Source organism: Colossoma macropomum, unplaced genomic scaffold (assembly GCF_904425465.1).
Source record: "Colossoma macropomum unplaced genomic scaffold, Colossoma_macropomum, whole genome shotgun sequence".
NCBI lineage: Eukaryota > Metazoa > Chordata > Actinopteri > Characiformes > Serrasalmidae > Colossoma > Colossoma macropomum.
Window position 1 is genome coordinate 20,185,947 of NW_023494789.1, and position 17,602 is coordinate 20,203,548.

A 17,602-nucleotide genomic window follows, 5' to 3' on the forward strand; every position below is an offset into this window, starting at 1 on the left:
CTAGGTTAAAAGAATGTAAATACTAGATTGATCATTCTGATCAGTTATTCTAATTTTAGCTGTTAGCCTACTTGAAAGTAAGGACTTCACTATATTAGAACTGAAAAGAACAGCAGGAACCAAGCAAGCATATATGTATATGTGTGTATATACAACCACATTTCCAAAAAAGTTGGGACGCTGTGCAGAATGTAAATAAAAATAGAATGCAATGATATGCAAATCATGTGAACCATATTTTTAAAGGAAAATAGCACAAAGACAACATATCAAATGTTAAACTGAGAAATTTTATTGTTTTTTGAAAAATATATGCCCATTATTGAATTTGATGCCAACAACAGCGTCCAAAAAAGTTGGGACAGGGGCATGTTTACCACTGTGTTTCATCACCTCTTCTTTTAACAACACTCTGTAAGCGTTTGGGAACTGAGGAGACCAACTGCTGTAGTTTTGAAAGTGAAATGTTTTCACATTCTTGCTTGATATAGGATTTCAGCTGCTCAACAGTTCAAGGTCTTCTTTGTTGTATTTTTCATTTCATAATGTGCCAAATATTATCAGTGGGTGACAGGTCTGGACTGCAGGCAGGTCAGTGTAGTACCCAGACTCTTTTAATACGGAGCAATACTGTTGTAATACATGCAGAATGTGGTTTTGCATTGTCTTACTGAAATAAGCAAGGCCTTCCCTGAAAAAGACATCATCTGGATGGCAGCATATGTTGCTAAAACAAATATATGTTGTTCTGCATTAATGGTGCCTTCACAGATGTGCACATCACCCATACCATGTGCATTAATGCACCCCTATACCATCATGAATACCATGATCCATGATCACGGTGTCCATGATTTCCAATGTTGATTCGTCAGACCTCAGGGCACTTTTTCACTTCGCCACAGTCCATCTTTAATGAGCTTGGGCCCAAAGAAGGCGGCGATGTTTCTGGGTCTTGTTTATATATGGTTTCTTCTTTGTGTTTTAGAGTTTTAACTTGCATTTGTTTATGCAGTGATGAACTGTTTTTACAAACAGTGGTTTTCAGAAGCGTTTCTGAGCCCATGCAATGATTTCCACTACAGAATCATGTCTGTTTTTAATGCAGTGCTGCCTGAGGGTCCAAAGATCATGGCCAGGAAATACTGGTTTTTGGCCTTGTCCCATGCATACAGAGACTTCTCCAGATTCTCTGAATCTTTTACATGTTATTATGTGCTGTAGATGATGAAAAGCCAAAGTTCTTTGCTATTTTATGTTGAGAAACATTATTCTTGAAATGTTGCACTATTTGCTTGTGCAGTCTTTCACAGAGTGGTAAACATCTCCTCATCTTTACTTCTGAAAGGCTCACTGGAATGCTTTTTATACCCTATCATGTTATTGACCTGTTGTCAATCAACCACCAGGTGGTTTTTTAGCATTACACAACATTACCAGCATTTTGTTGCCCCCGTCCCAAATTTTTTGGAACATGCTGTTGGCATCAAATTCAAAATTGGCATATATTTTTCAAAAAACAATACAATTTCAATTAAATATAGGGTTTAAATGATTTGCACATCATTGCATTTTGGTTTTACCCATGTGGTTGGTATAGTGTAGTGGGTAACACCTCTGCCTTCTACGCTTTAAACTGGGGTTCAATCCCCGCCTGGGTAAGAACCCTACACTATACCAATAGGAGTCCTTGGGCAAGACTCCTAACACTACCCTTGCCTACCTGTGTAAAAATGATCAAATTGTAAGTCGCTCTGGATAAGAGCATCTGTGAAATGCCGTAAATGTTTTATTTACATTTTGCACAGCGGTCCAACTTTTTTGGAAATGGGGTTGTGTGTGTATATGTATGTATATATACACCGATCAGGCATAACATTATGACCACCTCCTTGTTTCTATGCTCATTGTCCATTTTATCAGCTCCACTTACTATATAGGTGCACTTTGTAGTTCTACAATTACAGACTGTAGTCCATCTGTTTCTCTGCATACTTTATTAGCTCCCTTTTACCCTGTTCTTCAGTGGGCAGGACCCCCATGGACCCTCACAGAGCAGGTACTTTTTGGGTGGTTGATCATTCTCAGCACTGCAGTAACACTGATGTGGTGATGGTGTTTAAGTGTGTGTTGCGCTGGTCTGAGTGGATCAGACACAGCAGTGCTGCTGGAGTTTTTAAACACCTCAGTGTCACTGCTGGACTGAAAATAGTCTGAGAATATTCCAGCCAACAGTGTCCTGTGGGCCGCGTCCCGTGACCACTGATGAAGGACTAGAGGATGACCAACACAAACTGTGCAGCAGCAGATGAGCTATCGTCTCTGACTTTACATCTACAAGGTGGACTGACAAGGTCTGACACACCACCACTATATATATATGTGTGTGTGTATATATATATATATATATATATATATATATATATATATATATATATATATATATATATATATATATACACACACACATAAAATAAGAGGTGTGTTAAATATTTAGTGGGTTTCTGGTTCCAGTTTATAAATAGACTACAGAGGTTTTGGAAGGCACATACAGACATGAAGGCCCACAATTTAAAAAGCTTAGTATAGTTCAGTAAATGTTAGCTAGCAACACAGGCTATCAACCACAGCATTAAAGAAGCAGCAGCAGCGCCTCCCCCAGATTGTGCCTTAATACCACAGTATATTGTGAAAGAGAATAAACTATACATGATAAGGTACATTTACTTAGGAAAGAAATAAAATTGGCCTAGCAACACCCATCCTTTAAATTCTGTTATATTTTTTGTTTATGTATTTGTGTTGACAGTAAAAAGAACACTGTGAAATGTACAGTAACTGTCAGCGATTGGCTAGTAAATTGCTGTATCATTACTGTAAATTTTATCACAGTACAAAAATACAAAATATTGTAATTTTTATTACAGTAATAATCACAGTACTGCTAGTGGCATCACAGCAACAGTGCTGTATTTTATTATCACAGCAAATATTAGACCACTGTAACAGGCATTACTGCATTAATTTTAATACTGTACATTTTCTGTAAATAATTACATACTGTAAAATGAAGACTGTTTTTACTGTCACAAATTCATTTATTGTATCGCTTCATTCAACTTTCAACATATTACATTCAAAAATACATAGGCGCTAAACAGATTTTATTTTGTATTTTTATTTTGTAAACAGTAGGCCTATTTTCCTGAGCATATTAATCATTCCTCTTTGTTCAAGTTACCCTAACAATGCAAACTGCATCGACTTGAATTATTATACTTTCCGGCATACTTAGAGAGTTTCAAAATGATTGATTTATTGTTTAAGGAGTCTTATTTTGATTATACTTCTCGAGACCAATATAAATGAAAAAAAAAAAAAACAAAAGGAAGAAATTGTTAATCATAAACGTGTCCAAGTCGTTTCACGTTTGCTTTCTGCGACTTGCTGACAGTCACATGTATCATAGTAACTTTGAATCAATGTGAAAAAACACACAAAACGTCACAATGTAGAAAAGATATTTTAAAGTAATATTTATAATCAAAACAGTAAAATCCAAGCAGTGGAAGCAAATAAATGCTCAGTTAAAAGAGGAAATGTATAAAACCCAGAAATTAAATATAAACCAATAACTGTATAATTTTAAAGAATAAAATGTCTAAGACTGACTTTACTGTTTCTGAACTAGATTCTGCTTCCTGTACTGTGATCTTCTTCCTGAAATGCATGCCTCTTTCTAGGCTGGAACCCTTTTCTTGGGCTGGAGTCTTCTTCCCTGCAGTCGAAAGATAAAAAGGAATTAGTTATCGATATCGAACTTTGTAGGCAGGACTAATGGCTCAACGACAATTTTAGTTGACTCCTTACTTCCTATTAAAAGTACCACAATATGTTTCTACTACTGACAACACTACACAAAAGGGCAGTAACACAGTACAATGGTACCTAACACACACACCCCCCCACACACACACACACTCAAAAGGGCGTTATAAAGGTCCATTGCCCTGTGTCATGCAGCAGTGAATAAGTGCTGTAAATAAACTTGAACGCTAGAGTAATGTCTTTATGAAAGTATTCAAGGTAAAAATGAATTAACAGTCTCACCTGGTATCAGTTGTTCTGCCAGTCATACTCAAAGAAGTCCCTGATCAACAATTCTACATGTGGATTGAGGGACTCATTCTTTCATTGGACCATCTTGCCAGTCTTTCTGCTCACCTGGACTTTGGAAGTGCACTCTACATTTATCCTGACAAAAAACGTGTAAATATAAAAGACATCATACAACTAACCCCAGCCAAGGAGAAAAACTTGGTTAAAGTGATAGTTCGGATTCTTACCTATATAGATGCTTGATGCTCCATATGTTACCCATTTGCTGCTCCATGCAAGTGTATTACATTGACCAAGTTTAGTCCATTAACTCCTTCCCTGTCATGTGAACGAGAGCTTCACAAGGAGTGTACTGCTCCAAAATGAATGAGGTAGGTACAGACCAGAAAACAACTCGATTTTGAACTTTTTTTTGATGCACAGTCACCCACATATATAGTAGTTTTAGTACTTTAAACACTTTTTTTCAGTTCCCAGGTTGCCAAAAAGCTAGAACTTTTCTGCCACTGTCCCACACACATTCACAGCCCAATTCCATATTCAGCCTATGAGGTGATACAGTGGCAATGCTACACCAGAAAATAGTTCCACCATTTTGAAAGCCAGGGGGCTGAATAGAGCATTAAAAGTGAAATGTGCACCTTCAAAACATTTTTTCAGCTACATTTAGCCTCTCAAAATCGTGTTGTTTTCCGATCTATACCTAATTATGTATATATAGATAATTCATTTTGGTGCAGTACACTCCCAGTAAAGCTCTTGTTCTCACAACAGGGAAGGGATTAATGGACCAGACATCAATATTTCACAATGACAAGGACCAAATACCACTATATGGGTCAGAATTTGAACTATAACTAAGGTCACATCCACAGATTTTGTTATGGTATGTCTACTCTACAACAACTTTCAGTGCTGTTGTAATGAATATAAAAAGACCACATGTAAAAATATTTCAAAAGGATGGACTAAAAAGATTTCAGTGAGCACATTGATGGCTGGGTGAAGAACAGGGATGGGAATGTTCAGTAATTTAGTACTCTTTTTGATAGAAAGCTAGTATTCGAGTATTCATTTAGCTAATTTTGAGTAGTATTTTACAAGTCATGTAAGTGGTTACTGAATGAGTGCTCGAGTACAACAAACAAGAGCTTACGTCTGGATAAATTCCAGTGATCTTGCTGCCTCCTCTCGATATTCAATGTTGAACACATGGCTTAAAGAGGACAGCCAGGGCAGAAGTGAAATCTGAATGGTCAGTCAGTTGTAGGACAACTCTGCCGTCAACCAAGAGCACGCACTTATTTGCTCCCAAAATGGACTCTCCTGAAAATAGACACTGCATAGCATTCAACCTGATAGGGTTTAACATTTCATAAAAAAGCAGAATCACATAAAAACACCTAAACATGTGCCATGCTATATTGACAGACCTAACATAGATAACTAACATTAGGTCACCCCTCAAACCTTGATATGTACATCACTAATCAATGTCCAGCAGCTGGTACAATAATTGGTTTTCACAACAGCAAAACACTTTCAAAAGTTCTGTTTTAAAAGCTCACATTTTAATAATTTTTAATAATTAACTGAAGAGATGTGTTTTTAGCTTATTTGCAATGAAGATTTATAAAAAAAAATTTGGCCATTGCAGAATTGCCTAAAATTAGGAACCAAGGACCTGACTCTGGATCTGTGTATATGAAATTTGCCCAGTAAGGTTAATAGTTTCATAACCTCATTTATTCTACCTGAATTTGTATCATAGTTTAGAAACAAGACCATCATCCTATTTATTGAAATACATTTGTGTTGGGACTTGAATGTCTGTAGGTTGTGCTGTTCCTTTTGGCGGTTTCAGTCCAAAATGGCGGCAGCGCTACTGCAGCACCATCTAGCTGCACCATCTAGTTTCGTCTCTTGGGCTTTAATACTCTTTGGTTTAACTGTCAACACAAAGTGATACTGATACCATGAATTTCCCTGTCATAATAAAGGGCTCCATACCAGTACACAATGAAATGAGTACTGAAATACAGACAAATCAAAACTGAAATACATTTTATATATAAAAATGATGAACCTAAATCTCGGAGAAATTTGTGAATGTGCAGGTATAAATACAGAAAAATCTAACACAAAATAATCAAAAGGTAATTTTTTAGATGCAGTATCAAAGAGGTGGGCAGTCAGTGATCTTCTTTGCACTTCGCACAGTTTGCCAAAGCTCATGCTTAGTGTGTGAAGATGCAGAGCAGAACGAGATGGAGATTGGAGGTTGTCGCGATTGATTCTATTATGGTGATATAGAACTGCACCGGCAGTGCTTGAGGCAATGCAACTGGGCCTTCTTCATCATGCATACTGTCTGTTCCTATATAATCTTATGTTGTTTGTGTATTGTGTCTTTTTTGTCTGTAAATAATATGTACATTGTTTGTATATTATTGCCCTTATATTATCTGCAAATTGATTGTATACTGTGTATTCTGTGTGTTGTGTGTTTTGTGTAGTTCCTATAAATTATGTGTACATAGTTTGTATACTGTATGTCTGTATACATTTTCCTGTTAACGAAGAAGTTGAAGATACAGTAGTAGACAGGAGGGAAACATCAAGATGTCTTACTTTACCCAGGAAAAGGTTAGGATAGTGTTAAAGCAAGGGCTAAAGTGTTAGATGTTTTAGGGCAGTCCAGGTGTTGCAGGGTGTAGTGCAGCACCAAAAAACTGGAATAATCTCTTAGCTCTGTATGCAAAATGTAGGGAATGAGTCATATTTTTATGATAAAATCGGTAAGTATTATGGCAAGATGGAAGGACGAAAGAAGGAAAGTATAACATGATTGTAAAGATGAGGTTGTCAGTATGTCATGTAGTTATGAGTTTTATTTGAACAGTATTGTAACTTGAAAATCTAAGCATTTCTTTCTGAGAATGGGGGAATGAAAGAAAGAATTACAGGGCTTAATAATTCAAGGGGTATCAAAACAGTGGGTTTCTATGAAGGGTTGAATGATGATGTGCTATTGGTTTGCCCCGCTTCACCTTGATCCTCAACATCTGGTGTAATGTCAATATCATCATCATCATCAAATAATAATAACAATAATAATAATTATTATTATTATTATTATTATTGTCATCATCATCATCATACTACATGCATTATTATATACACGTTTGATGGAAATATTTTGAAAATTTAAAGAGCTGAAATATGCTGCTATGTTGCAAAACCTCACTAGTGCCATGATTTCCTATCATGTTAACGATGTCCCACTTTTGTCTCTGATGGCATAAATTGTGTATGGCATGTGTAGTGTTGTACATCTTGCTTTACAATGTCGTGTTATTTGCTCTTGGTGTAGCTCTGGTATTTGAAATCTAAATTAGTGTCGTCGCTTAAAGGGTTTTGTGGGGTGGGGCGTTTGACAATGACATCAGAGCAGAAGGACCAATGGCAAAGAGCAGGATGTATAGTAACACGTCATTCTACGGTGGTACAAGAACAGACGGATGCGGCGAATTTTTCGTAATAAAGTTGTCTTTTCCACCTGAATGACCATCTGTCCTGTAGTATTATTTTATTTATACATTATTTATTGACGTTACGATTATAAACCGGATCCAACTTAAAGGTAGGTTACGTCGATTTACCTTTACTGGAAGTAACCTAGGCCGGTGTCCAACGTAGTTCGAACGCTAGCTTAAGACACCAGTACTAGCCGGTATCTGGCTCCTCCAGCCAGCCAGCTAGCTAGCAGCAACAGAGTGGACAGGAGCTTCGCCTTAGGCTATTTGCTAACTGAGGGCGAAGTATAGAGAGTTTTGTATTTTAGCTGCGTAACCTAGTTGCACTGGCTTAAGCTAAGTTGTCTTGTTTTTGTATCGAAAGTGGGTTTTTACATTTTTCTACTAGCTAGCCAGCGTTAGCTAGTCCATTGTAGCTTTCACGTTAAGTTAAATAAAACAGCGATTTTGGTGCTTCCATTTTGCTTCACTTCAAAGAAACACTGAGTAAGAATACAATTTTACTATTGAAATGATCTATGGGTATTCCAGTTATTCCAAGGACCATATTCGCTTAACTAAGTGTTCGGGGACATGTTCAGTTAACGCTAGCTCTTGTCGCGTTAAAATGTTAGCTAGCTAGCACAGTTAGCTAGCTTTTCCCAAAGCTGTTCTTTTCACAGTTCTGTGCAAGAATATTGTGATTCCACGTCCGTATAAACATTTCAGTTAAAAAAACACCTGTTACGTTATCCTAATAACAGCAGTTGTACCATAGCCCTCACGTCACCCTTTACGTGTAATACTGATAGTGTGTGTACCCATCCAAATGTGTTTTATATCTGTGTAATCGTTCGTGTGACTAGCGGGTGTTTTCCCAAAATAATAAATTTTCAGTAATTTACTATGTTTGGACATAGACGCCTTTTGTGTTATTTTGCAAACAAGCTCCTGCTGATGATACACTGTTAGCTGACGTAGTTATATTTGGTGAATTAGAAATGTAGGTAAAATCTGTTTTGGCAGTAGCCTACATTCATTATACACGGCGAATGCATGATAATGTGGTAGCTAACAAACTGGGAGCTTTCTTTGAGTGCGCAAAAACTGATTTGACTGAGTAGTTCATTTTGACAGCCAGGGTCATCAAGTGGAACAAGAGATAAGGTAAATGTAGAAAGAAACTGATAAACTGGGGACAATGAGCTTGGAACATGCATAGTATCATCTGGTTCAGGGGATAAAGTCCACTCCAGTTAGTATTTTGGATTCTGTGACTTCACTTTTCACCAGCCAGTCAGCAACCTACTTTGTTTCGGTCGATATTGTTTGTACTGTAGGTGTGACCCGGTGTTTGACATTAAAATAGCATGACAATTTTCTGTGACGCATGTTAGTTTTTTTTCCCTCCGTTTAACCTTTTCAGTCAGTTCACTGCCGAAAGGAACAATGTCATGAATGAAAAGGCTTTCTTGCGTAGAATGAAGTGCGGACTGAAATTTTAAACGAGCTCTGTGGCATGTTGTCATTCCAGTTCGGAGGCGTTACCCACGAGCTTAAAAGTCTTGAGTTATCTCAGTAGTCGCTCATTTTTAACTGTTTGCCACGTTGCTTACAGTGTCTCTGCGTAGCTGGAATGGCCACGTACCAGGAGTTTATCCAGCAGAATGAGGACCGTGATGGGGTACGATGCAGTTGGAACCTTTGGCCTTCCAGCAGACTAGAGGCCACACGACTGGTGGTCCCAGTCTCTTGCCTTTTCACCCCTCTTAAAGAGCGTCCCGACCTTCCTCCTGTGCAGTATGAGCCTGTGCTCTGCAGTCGAGCCAGCTGCAAAGCCGTTCTCAACCCCCTCTGGTAAGTCACATGGTCTTCAGATAAATATTGATATCCTGCTTGCTTGAGGAACGTTGGTCTCACACTGTAGGTGTTGGAAGTTGTTGGAAGCGGACTATATGTATTTATAATAATGTAATTTGAAGTTAAAGAAATAAGGGTTTTTCTAATGAATGGACTAAAAGAAATTGCCAAAAAGTTTGGTTCCACTGACTTACATTAGAAGTGAAGTATGTTTTTTTTCCTTCTCCTGTAAAGTTACGAGGTTTTGTTCCGAGAGCAGCTAGCTCTAGCTATATATATATAATTCTAAGTCCACACAATTGATTTTAGGTAATGGACTTCTTGGAGTGCTTCTTATTCTATTGTATATCTGTCTGATATTTTGTGGTAGTCATGTGAGACATGTTTTTCTCTTTTAGTCAAGTGGACTTCAGAGCTAAGATCTGGGCATGCAATTTCTGCTTCCAGAGAAACCCTGTAAGTGTCAAATGTGTAACAAGAAAGTTATCACATTCCCCTGAGAAATCAAGTGACCAAGTGTGAGAATATTCTGTGCAGACATCTACTGTTTCCTGCAAATATGGTGTTGAGTGCATGCAGTCTAATTATGTTCTTTACTACAGTTCCCTCCATCATATGCAGGCATTTCAGAGGTGAATCAGCCCGCTGAACTCATGCCACAGTTTTCCACTATTGAGTACATAGTACAGGTAAACACAGTCTGATTTTCTGTAGTACACACAGTCCTTCTGTATTGTATGAATGGACAGCATATATTAACAGTGACTGCTTTTCTTTTGTTCGAATATTAGGTAATAGATAATACTCAGTTTGATATAATAGTCATTTCTCTGTGCGCTTCTTTCTAGCGTGGTCCCCCAACTCCGCTTGTCTTCCTGTATGTGGTGGACACGTGCTTGGAGGAGGAGGACTTGCAAGCCCTGAGGGAATCTCTGCAGATGTCTCTCAGCCTGCTGCCCCCAAATGCCCTGGTAGGACTCATTACATTTGGCCGTATGATCCAGGTCCATGAGCTCAGCTGTGAAGGCATTGCCAAGAGTTATGTCTTCCGTGGGACCAAGGAGCTTTCTCCCAAACAGATTCAGGTAAGTAGCATAATGTCTGCATTAAGCAAGAGGTTTTATTGATGAAATGGCATTATATTAAAACACTTGCATCCTGCTTGCAGGAGATGCTGGGTCTGATGAAGCCAGCAGCCTCAGGACAGCAAGGCAGACCTCTGGCCCCTCAAGATGCTGCCACTTCTTGCAGGTCAGACACTCTTAATTTTCCATCTAATTTCTATCTGCCATATCTGTAGTATACAAATGATTACCAAAAACAATTTTCTTGTACTTATCCAATGATCAGAAAACATGTTGATTATAATAGGTTTAATAATAGTGCTTTAGAGTTTATTTGTATTCAGTTATTTTAATAAGTGTAGGGAAAAGTGTTTAAATGAGTGGCTGCGATAACTGCAGATATGCTACAGATAAAGCAGTGATTAGGTTGAAAAACACTGGAGCATTCTTTTAATGTTGCAACACACCTTGACCCTTGTAGATGTCAGGTAGACTTGGATATTAATAATGAGTAACAATACTAATTTAGGAGATGGTTCATCTAGTCTTGTTTTTGAATGCGTAGTGAGCTTAAGGATTTATGGGGAAGTTGCCATTTTGAAAGTTGTCTGTCTGCCTTGTATTTCTCAGATTTCTGCAGCCTGTGCATAAAGTAGATATGAACCTGACTGACCTACTTGGCGAGCTACAGAGGGACCCCTGGCCTGTTCCACAGGGAAAGAGACCACTTCGTTCCACAGGCATTGCTCTCTCCATTGCTGTAGGACTACTGGAGGTACTTTTAACACACATAAATCATTTCCTTAAAGAAAGAAAAAAATAATCAAACATCAATTGGTTTCTAGTCTGTTTATCCCTGAAGTGAGAGAAAATTGTTTCCAGATGTTATCACAGAACCTAGGACAGCTAGTATTAAGAAATGCATTATAAAAAGTATATACTTAACTGTACAAGCATAAGGATGAGAAACTTTAACACTGTAACAGAAGATGGTCATAGCCTAGACACCTAGGAGCAGACCCAGCCATCATGACTCAGAGGCCTGTTGAGTTAAACCATTAGCATAAGGTGCTCTGATATTCAAAAGAGAGGTCTGGGTGAGCTATGACTACATTAAAGGTTTCAGACCAAATATTTCAGTTATTGTGCTGAGCACAGGTTTACATATGTGTTCAAAAGTGCTAAACTGCTGATCTTTTGAACCAAAAAGCAGTTGTTTTTCAAAGAATAAGATAATATATGTTTTGATTATTATCTGTTCATGCATGTCAGTTTGTTAAAGCACATTTACCCAACATTACATTTCCAATCCCAGTTGGTGTGACTTAAGTAGTGTATGTTTGTGCAGCATATCAGGGGCAAAACACCTGAACTTAATAAATCAGTGGATCAGGTACATGTTCTTGCCTCCCTTTTAAATTTTGCCTTAAAGATTTTTAATCTACTCGTGACTACATATGATGTAGTGCTGGCATTTAAGGGTCAAAGGTCCCTTTTTCTTTACTGGATTGTCATCTTGTTGGAGTGCACCTTGTGCTCCCTGCAGTCATCACTGTTGCATAACAGTTAGAATGGCATTGCCCAATGGACCCGAATACTGGATTTTGTTAACACAAAGTAAAATATGAGACAGCTGTTTTTGTCTTTAGATTACCTATTTATCTGGTTTGAATTTCATGTAGCAAACATGAAAAGGTTTAATGTAGTTTCATTGATTTTCATGGCACTAATAGGTTGCCGTGATTGTTTATACCAGTTAATATTTATACCATCTGCAGTAGTTGTTTTCAAATGTTTATGCTTACCTGGTTGTTGTTTTCTACTAGACTACTGACAGGAATCTTTTCCACGGTTATAGGGTACATTCCCAAATACTGGAGCTCGTGTGATGCTTTTCATGGGAGGGCCTCCCACCCAGGGTCCTGGCATGGTGGTAGGGGATGAATTGAAGACTCCCATCCGGTCATGGCATGACATTCAAAAGGACAACGCCCGTCATATGAAGAAGGCTATCAAGGTAAATGGTGAATCATGATAATTAAAATAAAATGCATTGTTGGAGCTGTGCTACAAGATATTATAATATATAGTATAATATTTGCTGAAATGTTGCAGTACTATGAGGCTTTGGCGAACCGTGCTGCAGTGAATGGACACAGCATTGACATCTATGCCTTTGCTCTGGACCAGACTGGATTACTGGAGATGAAGTGTCTGTCCAATCTTACAGGGTATGAAAATCTATAATGTACACACATGTTCTATAAAATATTGACCTCATTATTGTAATGCAGTCATTATGTACATACCTATTCTGTGGTTGGACTCTTGTTTTGTATCAGGGGACACATTGTCATGGGAGACTCCTTCAACACCTCTCTGTTCAAGCAGACATTCCAGAGAGTCTTCAGTAAAGACTACAATGGGGAATTCCACATGGCTTTTGGAGGAGTTTTAGAAGTCAAGGTAGCACATACTTAGTGAGAAATATAATAATGTTAGTGCATTAGACTCAGAGGAGTCAATTCTATTTTCATCTAATATAATATATATATATATATATATATATATATATATATAACTGTGACTAGAACATAAGATGGAATTTCTATCTTCTCCAATTTCTTGCATTAGACCTCAAGAGAACTGAAAGTGGCAGGAGCTATTGGACCCTGTGTGTCTCTCAACAGTAAAGGACCTTGTGTCTCAGAGAATGTAAGTAATCTGACCACCTTGTTTCTTCATACACCCAAACCTCAATAATATTGAAAAGAACATATGAGAATTGAGAGCTGTAGTGCTAGGCCAGCATTTATTTGTGAAACAAATATATTAAAACAAATTTCTTGTTTTGTATTTGTAGGAGTTGGGAGTTGGTGGTACCTGCCAGTGGAAGATTTGTAGTCTTAGCCCATCCACCACACTTGCTCTATATTTTGAAGTGGTGAATCAGGTATGTTTGAAATTTTATGGTAGAGCAAAATCTGTTTATGCACTAGGGAATGAGGTCTTTCTATTTGTTTTCTTGGGTGTGTCTCATTGTTCTCTGGTGTGGGTTTTTTTTTTATTTGTAGCACAACTCACCCATCCCTCAGGGAGGCAGAGGGGCCATCCAGTTTGTCACGCAGTACCAACACTCTAACACGCAGAGGAGGATCCGCGTCAGCACCATCGCAAGAAAGTAAGCAGTGTTAGTTCTTCCTTTTAGTGGAGGTTTGCGTCACCCTCCCTGTAGACCTGTATTTCAAGTTTTCTTTTTTTCTTGATGTCACCAAGGTATATTACCATGACAGTCAATTTTCATATTTGTCTCAAAACCACAATTCACTATTAGCGCTGAGTAAACCCTTTGGTATTTGAGCTTTAATCTGTTTCACCTGAGGCTAGTTCTCCATTAGTACTGATGCAGAGAATACCGGTGTTTCCTTCATTCCTAAAATAGATTTTAGCTTGTGAAGTGTATGTATGCGTCACTCATGTCTAACCAGCTAGTTATGTTTGTGCCACGACTAGCTGGGCAGATGCACAGTCTCAGATTCAGCACATTGAGTCGTCCTTCGACCAGGAAGCTGCTGCTGTTCTCATGGCGAGGCTGGGCGTGTTCAAGGCAGAGTCAGAGGAAGGTCCAGATGTTCTCCGCTGGCTTGACAGACAGCTCATTCGTCTGGTGAGTTCTCACCTCAGCCCTGCACAGGAAGCTTATTTAGAAGCTCTTTAATCTTGAAATGCTAATACAAATGATTTTTGTAAACAGACGTGGTGGTAAAAGCCTGACTATATGAGTACTGCAAAATAGTACAAATGCTAGATTCTGCTTCAGTTGATTTGGGTAAAAATGCAGTAAGTACCTGCAGTTGAATTGAATATCCCACCCCATTACATTTCTGTTTCCTCCATCCATGATAAGCAATGCTGTATCAATGGTCAAACAGCTAATATATCTTGTTTGCTATCCCTTACAGTAATTAAAAAAAACAAGAAAAACATTGGATATACGCACAGATAAACAGACTTCTAGCTTTCGTTAGTGTTCAGTTGTGCATGTTTGAAGTGGCTGTTTATACTGCTATTGTCCACAGTTGTTTGTTCTGAGACTAAGATACTGTGCCTTGACTGAGTGGTGTCACATTTTTTTCATGCTGTTTGATTTTATATTCCCACAGCAAGTGATGCATATGCCCAGAACAATGCATGCATATTGAAAAACTTTTCCCCTTCATGCACAAGGACAGGGGAAGTTCCTGTTAGTCAGTCCAAGAGAGTGTTCAATGTGTTTTTGTCTTCTCTTATATTGAGTTGTGGTGTTTGTTTCAGTGCCAGAAGTTCGGACAGTTCAATAAAGATGACCCTAATTCCTTCAGGCTATCGGAATCCCTGTCTCTCTACCCTCAGGTGAAGCATCAACTTTTCTAATAAAGCATATGGATGACTTACTTTTTTACAATGGATCATTTATTCTTCTCTGATCTTTTGGTTTTAGTTCATGTTCCACTTGAGGAGGTCTCCGTTTCTGCAGGTGTTCAATAACAGTCCTGATGAGTCATCCTACTACAGGCACCACTTTCTGCGCCAGGACCTAACACAGTCACTTATCATGATCCAGCCCATCCTCTACTCCTATTCATTCTTTGGCCCTCCTGAGGTTTGCTCAGCAACATCATGCGTTTATGCAGAATTAAGTGCCTAATGTATAAGAGACTCTATGAGGTGTTTAACAGTGGATGATTATATTGTATTTTTTTTTTATTTTTTTCAGCCTGTTCTTTTGGACAGCAGCAGTATCCTTCCAGATCGTATTCTATTAATGGACACGTTTTTCCAGTTGGTCATCTACCATGGAGAGGTACATTTATTTTATTTAATATTAATATTTTATTGTGGTGTCACCAAGTACTAGATAAGTGATATGCTAATGTTGTGGATGAGCAAGCTCTAAACTGTGGAACTTAATTCCACCTTTTATTAGACAGTCAGGTTCAGTGCACACTTTTAAGAAGCATCTAAAAACGTAGCTCTTTAATTTGGCATTTAATTAAAACTCAGCGTCTCGTGGTATTTCTTTTAATTTAATCTATGTCATTGTATTACTGTTAAGCTTCATCACCTGTCTATAAAGCACTTTGAGCTGCCACCGGCATGAAAAGTGCCATATAAATAAAAATTATCACATCATCATCGTCATCATCATTATTTCTAGGTATTAGCTTTATTCACAGATTAAATGGTTTTCCTCCTTTTTTTCCGCCTCATAGACTATTGCTCAGTGGCGGAAAGCAGGTTACCAAGACATGCCAGAGTATGAGAACTTTAAGCAGCTGTTGCAGGCTCCTCTAGATGATGCTCAGGAGATCCTGCAAACCCGCTTCCCTATGCCCCGCTACATTGACACAGAGCATGGAGGATCGCAGGCCCGCTTCCTGCTTTCTAAAGTGAACCCCTCCCAAACGCATAACAACCTCTATGCCTGGGGGCAGGTATATATCACCTTCACATACCTTTTTTGTAGAACAGGCAATTAATGGGGTTTGGTGGAGTCTTCTAAGGTTGTCCAAGTCTTAACATCCTATATACTTATTACTTTATGCATGTTGTGATTGCATTAGAATACACTGTAAATAGGCATATTAATAGTTGTCAAAGAAACTTACTGATTGTAAATCTTTGACATTATCTAACCAATTGTACATTAAACCTCTGTTAGGAGGCTGGAGCACCCATTCTCACAGATGACGTCAGCCTCCAAGTGTTCATGGACCATCTGAAGAAACTTGCTGTGTCCAGCTCAGCCTGAAGCATGCAAAAGGGAAGAACAAAAACATAAATCTGATCCTCCACTGTGGGGCAGAATTACCATTTTCATTTCAGCCTTTGGCCTTGATGCCTCAAAAAGTGTTTTCATCTTTGTTCAAGAATTCTTCAGTATGTATCAAAAAATCTTGTAAAACCTTGTTGTCAAAAGTCATGGTGTACTCAGATGTGCATACACAACCTTGGGACTGATTTAACGGTTTCCTGGTAAATGGGATATGTTATTTTGATATGTGGGAGGTCTTGTCAAGGTTCAAATGCCTCACAATTGTAACAAGCCCACTGTGTCTCATTACAGTGTAACTACAGGTACAAATATGCAGGTGTGATTGTCATTTTCCTGATCTATAAATTTGAAGCATGTACAGTAAGTCATTTAAAAAGAAAAGTAGAGTGTATTTTGGTTTGTAATTTGCACTCATAGAACCAAATGAATAGTTTAAATCCATTTATTTACTGGCACAGAATTTTCTGCAGGGCCCTTTCTGACCTGTCAGTGTTTGAGTTTTGTTTCTGTTTGGATCATTTGTGTTTGTCTAACGCCACAATATTTTCTCTACACTGCATAGAATTCTCATAGTAAGAATTTTTAATTGTTAATGTATAGATTTACATTCCAGATATAACTTGATTGTTAATAATGAATGCTATGCATAAATTTTATTTCAACAACAGTGATCCCCTTGTTGTGATGTACTTGGATGGGTAAATTTTGGAGACCTGTTGGAGCTTTGAGGGGTGGGTGGCGGTGTGGTGTTGAGGATTTGTAAAGATGACATAACTCTGCATAGCTTACAGGCTTCAACATGGACCTACATACTCAGTAGGCAGATAAGCATGAATAGTATGCATAAATATAAACGCACATTTGTAAATATTTGTAAAATTTAGAAGTGTAAAATGTAACACATGGCAAATTAATTTTTGGTTTCTCTAATGTTGAGTGAACTGTGTAACTGGGTCACAACACTGCTGTAGCTGTAGCTAATCTGACAGAAGAGATTCCGAAACACGATCTTGTATTAACGTCGACTTGACAGCTCACTCTGACTGTTAAGTGTCTACAGGGAGGAATTTTGCATGTGTCCATACTGTCATTTTTAAAATGGAATATGCAACTCATTTTTTTAATTTGCTTACACTAAGAAACAGCTGTCATAAAATTAAGCATATGCCTGCCACGCATGTAATTACACTTCAATTTTAATTCAAAAACCTCAATAAGTAAGCCTTAAT

The 17,602-nt window shown here is 38.1% G+C and overlaps 1 protein-coding gene across 1 annotated transcript; it reads left to right on the forward strand.

Annotated features, from left to right (window-relative positions):
- Nucleotides 1-7,591: 7,591 nt before the first annotated feature.
- Nucleotides 7,592-17,044, forward strand: sec23b (SEC23 homolog B, coat complex II component). Its single transcript, XM_036570452.1, has 19 exons — nt 7,592-7,762; nt 9,253-9,491; nt 9,893-9,950; nt 10,097-10,183; nt 10,343-10,579; nt 10,663-10,745; nt 11,189-11,333; nt 12,417-12,575; nt 12,674-12,789; nt 12,901-13,024; nt 13,193-13,273; nt 13,422-13,511; nt 13,633-13,739; nt 14,072-14,225; nt 14,873-14,950; nt 15,039-15,200; nt 15,315-15,401; nt 15,811-16,032; nt 16,260-17,044. The coding sequence occupies exons 2-19, from the start codon at nt 9,271-9,273 to the stop codon at nt 16,347-16,349; spliced, it is 2,301 nt and encodes a 766-aa protein (XP_036426345.1). The 5' UTR covers nt 7,592-7,762; nt 9,253-9,270; the 3' UTR covers nt 16,350-17,044.
- The last annotated feature ends 558 nt before the right edge of the window (nt 17,045-17,602 follow it).

Coding starts and splice junctions, on each gene's coding strand:
- sec23b (XM_036570452.1), top strand. CDS start 9,271: ATGGCCACGTACCAGGAGTTTATCCAGCAGAATGAGGACCGTGATGGG. Junction 10,746..11,188: donor GATGCTGCCACTTCTTGCAG/GTCAGACACTCT, acceptor TGTATTTCTCAG/ATTTCTGCAGCCTGTGCATA. Junction 11,334..12,416: donor TTGCTGTAGGACTACTGGAG/GTACTTTTAACA, acceptor CCACGGTTATAG/GGTACATTCCCAAATACTGG.